Source organism: Terrapene carolina, unplaced genomic scaffold, assembly GCF_002925995.2.
Source record: "Terrapene carolina triunguis isolate 2854851 unplaced genomic scaffold, T_m_triunguis-2.0 Scaffold148, whole genome shotgun sequence".
Lineage (NCBI taxonomy): Eukaryota > Metazoa > Chordata > Testudines > Emydidae > Terrapene > Terrapene triunguis.
In genome coordinates this window covers 904027-911706 of record NW_020664499.1, presented here as the reverse complement: position 1 = coordinate 911706, position 7680 = coordinate 904027, and the positions used below count along the sequence as shown (strand labels likewise).

At 41.7% G+C, this 7680-nt stretch overlaps 1 protein-coding gene across 1 annotated transcript in view; it reads left to right on the top strand.

Moving 5' to 3' along the window:
* The first annotated feature begins 4240 nt into the window (after positions 1-4240).
* LOC112118557 (proto-oncogene tyrosine-protein kinase receptor Ret) overlaps positions 4241-7680 on the top strand; it is a 119563-nt gene continuing 116123 nt past the window's right edge. Inside the window, exon 1 of the mRNA XM_026653773.1 lies at positions 4241-4968. Coding sequence (XP_026509558.1) covers positions 4923-4968 — 46 coding nt within the window. The 5' untranslated portion in view covers positions 4241-4922. The remainder of the gene's footprint in view (positions 4969-7680) is intronic.

Below are 7680 nucleotides of genomic sequence, written 5' to 3'. Positions count from 1 at the left end.
GTGTGAAATGTGATGGTTTGTTAGCTGTTCCCAGAGGACCAATGGTAAGCCTTAACTCTTCTTGTTTTGGGATAACTTTTTTGGTTGGTGTGTTGCAATGCTGAGTAATAAAACCATCTATGTGACTTTTACAGAAAGTCCTTCTGATCACACAACAGTGCAAAACGATGTTTTAGAGTAAAAACTCATGAAACTTACATGCGCTAAACATCATTTGAAAATATTTATTGTTGGAACATATCTTTGTTTCATTAAATAAATTGTATCAGGTACACAGAAAAATGGGTCAGTCTCCTGTTTTAACTTTGGCTGCACTAGAAGTGATTTAACCTACTCATAAAGGACTTGATGGTATTTCTATCTCTGATTGCAAGGGGTGGGGGATAAACCAGAAATTAGAGATGGGCAAAGCCTGTTAAATCATTCAGCCCATTTCCCTGTTAAAACAGGTTTGAATGTTGAGTCAATGTTCAGGATGAGATTTTAATCAATTCAAAAATCTGGGAATTCAGAGAAAAGATTCTCACAGCAACCTTAACTCTGCTCTCTTGGGTGAATATGATTACACAACCAATTGTAATGCAGCCAGCTTTGAAATGGAGCCTGTATCTGGCACAGGAATGCATATTTGGCTGCAGTTGTTGAGATGCCAGGAGAAATTTGAAGTCATTGAAATTCTTCCAGGAAGTCACTTTGTGTCCTGAATGGGAATTGATATTTTTCAGTGCAGATGATATTGCCTTATTTTTGATGATATCAGAATTGATTTGTGTTAGTGTGAGCTTTTAAAATATGATTTAAGGTAAAACTCAGTTTAAGGTAAAATATTTCTCCTCAAAGCATTGATTTAATGCTAAACTGTTTGTTGTTTTCTATACATCACGAGTATCCTTCCCTGACACTGTTTCCTACATTATGTCAGGCTCCTCTAAGGACTCAGTTCTTCATGGACTTATGTATGTGAGTAAAGTTACTTGAGCTTAAATTTTGCAAGATTGACCCTTATGTTTATAGTCTCATACTATCCATCAAGTCCCCTCCCTCTGTACTTCAAACTCAATTCATTTATAAAACTGGCTAGTGCTGATCTCCACTACATTATTATCCCTTTCTGAGCCTGGGTTTGTGTTGGTTTTTATTCCATGTCTGATTTCGATGCCAATCCAGAAGTCATATGTTCTACATGTACCACATATTTAAAAGAACAACTAGAAGTGCTTTCACTAATTTTATTGGAATAGTTTCTTCTGTAAAGTCAGGTGCCCTAGTTGCTGAATCCATGTATGCAGGGATCAGAGGAAGATAAATATCAGTTTAGACCATCCCATAATTAATCTGAAATAGTTTTGCTAGACATAAAAATGGCACGATAAAGTACTCTACCACTGTGTTTGGTCTCATTGAAAAGAGGGAAGCTCTCCTTTCCAGTGATACAAAGATCCCATTTCTGGTTATTCAGGGTTGTGAAGTATCAGCTCTTTAATCTTGCTACAGGTCCAGGTTTGACTATTGCCCATCCTACACTTCACAACAATGCAACTGTGGAGGGAAAACTCCATACTTGAGAGAAAGGTAGAATATTTTTTCGAGCACATTGAAATATTATTATTGCAATGGCCTGGCAGATCAGATGAAAGAAACTTGGTCATGTTAAAACAAGTAGCCACGATTTGTTCCTTACCAAGTGAGATCAATGTGTAATATTTCTGCATATTATCTTTGCCATTGTGTACCAGGATTCCATTGCTAAATTCATTGTAATTGTTTATATGTAGGTGCGTATTGGAGTGGACTATCATTAATCTGTTAGTTCCGGAGTTTGTGGGTGGGGGTGGGGGGGTTAAGTCAACTTTTCTTACCTAGAGCGTGAAAGAGAAATCTTACTGACTGTTTAGTCATGGGAAATGAAGATGTTTGAAGTATGGCTGGGCAAAGTTCCAGGTTAAATCAGTTATCGCTAGCCCCTCACACCAGTACTAGTGAAAAGGAACTAGTTCCATCCACCACATAATATTCTACGGTTATCCCACCACCCCTGATGTACAGACAGAATGAACGGAGAAATATTAACACAATGTTTCTGATGAAGAATCGGATGTGTGCAAAGGCAGCAGGTAATAGGCATCTGATCACCAACTGATAAGCTGGTTATGAGAAACCGGCAACTGTTGCAGAAGCCTGGCTAGCTAAAGCATTACTGGAGCAAATGCTAGCTTGCTGGTAGGGCAGACAGTTCTGTAGTCGTCACCTCTGAGTCAGCAGCAGTGTCCCTTAGCATTGTTCTTGGCAAGCTATACGATGCATGAGAACACAGCAGGTTAGGTAAGTTTCCCAAGAGAGAATGGAGGGGCGGGGGAATCTGCGAGCCGTGGGCTGAAAGGCACTGGATGCTGATTGTTAGTAACAGTACAGTTAATAGTATTATACTGGATTTACACCACCCCCAGGAGTAAGATGCTGGTTAGAGACAGGCGGGTTTCTTCTCATTACGGCTCAGCTGCTTGGTGAAGTGTAGTGCCGGCTCCCTGACAGGCACCTCGGGACAGTCTTGATGTTGGAAATGCCCCATTATGAAAGTAATCGACTTTGAATAACGCTTCATGTGTGTCCGGGCAAGAAATGGACAAGTGTATGTACATCGCGTGTACACCGATCTCTTCCCCCTCCAGTCCCCAAAACTGAGACCAGAAGTTACCGAAACTATTACCGCCAGAAAGTCCTCCTTGCTTTGATGGAGGAAATAGCGTGGCTGTTTGCAAATCGATTTTAGAGACCCCTTTCCTGGGCAAGATTGTTTTAAATTAGCCATTACTGCAATCAGATTGCGTTTGTTGTCTCCCAAATCTCGAGTCTAGATCACTGAGGGGGCTGCACTCTGGGGCGAGGGGCTGAAGCGGAAAGTCCTGCCAGTCTGTCCCCTGCCGGGAATCGCTGTAACTGGGGCTTGGGCGCGGTGCCCCGGTGCTGTCGGGCAGTAACACAGACAGTAAATAGGAGCTCAGCTGTTCCGTGCGGCGTTTTGTTTGCAGTAGTTCAGCGGCCCAGCTGAGCACTGACTGCTTTGCTGAGCAGGCTAATATGTTGTTAAAGGGTCTTCACTGGTGGTTGAAAAGTGGCTTTTCACTAATAAACAGGATGAGCGCGTTCTGGGTTACTTTGGTCGCTTGCCAGGTAGAGATCGCCTCTAACAGCATCCTCCTGCCATCAAGCAAAAATATCTCCTCTCCCAAGGATTAATTATTCAACACCTTTAATGTATTGGGGGGGGGAGGGAGTGGCTTCTTTTAATTCACTATTTTCATCACCTTCGCGTTGCTGAGGCGAATTGTTCCTCCTTTGTGTCTCACACCTAGTTAGTTTCTTTTGCTTTATCTTCCTTCCTTCGCGAACCCTGTTCTCTCCCCTCCCCTTTCCTTGTCATCCCCTGCAGTTCCTTTCCTTTATGATCTCCCTCCACTGCCCTGCTTAGGGGATGCCCAAACTCCACCTGGGGCTGGTTAGCTGTCACTCGCCATGCACTAGCGAGCCCCTTTGAACCCGCCTTACTTACCTTGCAGCTACCGGCTCCTCTCTTTCGATCCCTTTTCGTTTTTCTTCTGTCACTAACGACCCCCCCAGTGTAGACCAGCCCTAAGAACTTTCCCCCTCTAACAGCTTTTTTTTTTTTGTGTGGCAAGACAGAGCCCCTGTCCCCCCCTAGGGTGACCAAATAGCAAGTGTGAAAAATCGGGAGGGGGTGGGGGTAATAAGTGTGCATATAAAAAAAGCCCCCAAAATAGGGATTGTCCCTATAAAATCGGGACATCTGGTCACCCTATCCCTCTCCTCCGTCCCCTCTCCTCTGCCCAGAGGATGCTGTGGGTGGATCTGATAAAACAGCCTCTCCTTGAAATCTCTCTTCCCCTCCAACTCCCCGTGTCGCTTTCACACTCCTCCCCGCCGGCTGCAATTTATTCATTAAGTGGGGAAGAGCAGGCAGTCCATTTGCTGCTGGGGCTGAGTGATTCACAGCTCTACCGCCAGGGGAAGAACCCTGCCTGCACCAGCAGGCTCATTAGGAAATCGGCAGCTCCACCAACCACCAGGACCAAGCAAACCCTTTCTGCAACTTCCAGCTGCGAAATCCCGGCTCACCCAGCCCAGCCGACCCCAGGCTGCAGCTCCTCCAGTACCGACTCGCCTACATGAGGCTCATGGGCACGCAATCAAACCCCAACCAGCCGGGCTCTGGCTAAGAAGAAAAGCCACCTCCTGCCACTGGTGAAGATCCGGCAGCCGGTGGAGAGTGTTAAGCATCGTGTTCTGCAGGACATACCCTCCCGCTGAAAGTTTAGTGGCTCTCTGGAGGATCAATAGCCTGGGTATTCAGAGGCAGCACAATCAGTGGCCGTTTCTCATCGTGTCCCCCTGGAGGAAGGAAACTTACCAGAGCCTGGTTCTTGCCCTCTCTTTGAGTCAGTGGCTGAACAGGAGATCCAGGTCTTCATTGCAGCCCAAGGCACCACGAGACAGAGTTTGTCAATTCTCCCAGTCAGAGGAGAAGGGGCAACTCTGGAAGCAGGACATTAAAATCTGCCCAGCTAAATGCAGGCAGCATCTGGTTAAGCAGAGCTACCACCACTGGGAGGTTGAGAGAGAACAGCCCAGCACCATCTGAGCAGGTTCACTGCAATCTCTCTCTCCCTCTGTGTGTCTCCCCCTCCCTTTCCCTAGCATCATTATATCACCGCACTTAACAGAGAGAGTGAGCGCAGAGCTGAGCAGCCCCAGACTATGGGTCAGCCCGACTGAGGAATTACGTGCTAAAAAGACTTTCTCAATTTACTGGAAAGCTTATTGTAATCATTTGAAAATAGCCTGGCCGGGAGTACTCTCAGCATCTAGACCCTAGGGGGGGAAATAGGATTATTGGAGGGGCAAAGATGCCTTTCACTGGGTGGATAGTAGGTTTTCTCCTCCTTTGTGAAGGTAAGTAGTTCTGAACTAATCCCTCCAGGAAGTTTGTGGTGGTGGGTCATCAGGGCTGCTGGTGGCTGATTAGGATAAAAAAAACCTGCCCTCAAATATAAACAAGATCGAAAGAATTCGGATATCTTTGCTCCATGTTTTTAGGCTCTAAAACTAAGTTACAGCAGATGTGTGTTTCCTTGTTCTCTAAATTTATGATGTGAAAGATGAATATTAAAGTGTTTCTATTTTAAGGTTCTTCATTCTGTCCCCTCCCCCCCCCAAAGCTTTTTACATCATCAAATTAAATTGGGTTTGGGTTGATAAATGAAAAGGATTGAAAGATGAAAAGTTATTGGCTCATAACATAGCTGATGCTTTCACAGCTGTTAAGTTTCTAAGGCAAACAGAAAATCCATTATATCTCTTTCCCATCCATATGGTCGTGTTTACCAAAGTGTTTCTGATGTTTACTTGAATAAATCAAAGTTGTTGCTTTGTAAAGAACTCCTTCAGTGCTCTCAGGGGGCCAGGGCACAGTTGAACACATTCGCCAAAAAACACCTTTTTAAAAAAAAATAGATCACTGGTTGATTTAAAGGAGAAGAAAGTGAGGTGTTATGTTTTGGTGGTTGTGATTTCAATCAAATGTATCACTTGTTCCTTCTCATTATTGCTACCAAGCTAAATTTAATAATTATGATAAATTCATTTTTAGCATCTTAAATTGTTCTCAGAGAGACTTAAAGGCTGCATCTTTTTTCTCTATTTCTTACTCTAACATGAAGACTCTTTGACCCTGTTCCCTGCCCTTTTGATCTTCCTACATTATTGTAAACATCTACATGTCTTCAGGTTTTTCCTATAGTTTTGCTAGTACCTAAAAACTAAGATCTCTGAGGGAAAAAATGGGTGGAATGTGTTCATTGAGAGTCCAAAACCTCATGTAGCTTTTTATTTTTTAAAAAATGAATGCAATGGCTTGCACCGCACAGATCATTTTACTGTGAAAAGATTTAGACATAATTGTATTTTAAATCTATGATATCTTTTTTTCTTTTAGCTTTTGTTAGTTCTGGCTAATCAATTTTCTTTACACTTGTGGTAAAGTTAGTAATATTCTAAACTGTCTTTTCTTTGTCTTGATGGTATTTCCCGTGTACGTGCTTTGGGTAATAAATTGTATAGTTCAGGTATTCATTTGAAAGTGTTTTTTTTATTGATCCCTATCCAAGTTGAATGAATAAACTTGCTGTCATTAATGTCATTAATGTGATGGTGGACCAAATTATGACATATAGCAAATGTTTGTGAAGTTTTGTGCTCAAGATTTTTCTGTGACTTCATGTATTTTACTCTTGCCTTCAATTTTTTCCTCTCTTTTTTTAATTTTTTTTTTAAATTATTTCCTCTTTAAATATCAAATCACCCTTTGAGTTTTTTTTTTTAAAGTAAATCCATAAATAACTAATTTCTGGACTCATCTATAGCATGGAAGTAAGTGATCGGACTCTTTTATGTTGGCCTATTTGAATAAAATAGACTGCTGGTTACCACCTGTATGTTAAGCTTTCTCTTAGTCAGGTTTGTTATTGCAAACATTAATGTTTGTTTTTGCCCTCCGTTTTGACTGATGTTCTTTGCTCCTTCATAAATACCCCAGAAAGGTTTGGGCAACTGATGTATTTTGAAGACTCTTGTTCAGAAAAACTGTCAATGCAATTTAGGATAATTATATTCGTTGTGACTTCAAGAAGTCTAGCATATTAGCAGTGTGAAATGGGTGTCTATGGCTGGAGAGAAAGCACTGTTTCACATTGTACAACAGTGTGACACCAACTCCTATTTATGTCACTTTAAGCTGAGTTCATAGTGGTAAACAGTTATGTCTTGGATGTATGAACAAATTTCTCATAAGTAACACAGGGAGCCTCAACCCATTTAGAAGCTGAAATGCCCCTATCATGATGCTGTGTAAATTTTACATGTGCTGGGGGGCAGGAGCGGAAAACTAGTTAATTTGTCTCAGATTCTGTTGCAAAAGAGAAGCACAGACACTATATTCTATAATAAAGTGTTATATTTTTATTATGGGTTGTGAAGAAACTGCATCTCCTATTACCTGTATAAAAACTAAAGGTTATCAACACAAAGAAATAAGCTTTCACTCAGATCCTCTTAATGCATGTTTGATTTATCCATAGCTGTGAGTGTCTGAAGCTTAAATTTGTAGATGTTCAGTGAACACATGTGCACACTTGAATTGTTAACCCAAAGATTTCTCTAATTTGAATAAGAATGTTTTTGCCAAGTGACTTGGGTTAACTAGTCTGGTGAGTAGCCTGCTAGCAGAAAAGATTAGGATTGGTTCCCCTCTGTTGCTAGGCTTGGAAAAGTATGGAAGACCCCTAGTTTAAAGCAGTTCTGAAACAGAAAAGATAGGATAGCTGCTATTAATTGCATCATGGTAAACAATTGGCAATGTGTGAATCTCTTGCTGGCATTGATATTGACATTTAATGGCCTAGAACTAAATAGCATAGGGATGATGTTTCTCCACCCATTAGGACTTGTTTTTCTTTAGTGTCAGATGAAAAAATGCCTACTTTTGCCTTATGTGTATGTTGTAGATATTTTCCAAAAGTTTTACAAGTCCACAGCTGTTCTGAGGCTATAGAATGTTCATATGCATGCTATATGATCAAGTTGCTCTGGGCTTTTTTGATTGGTTTC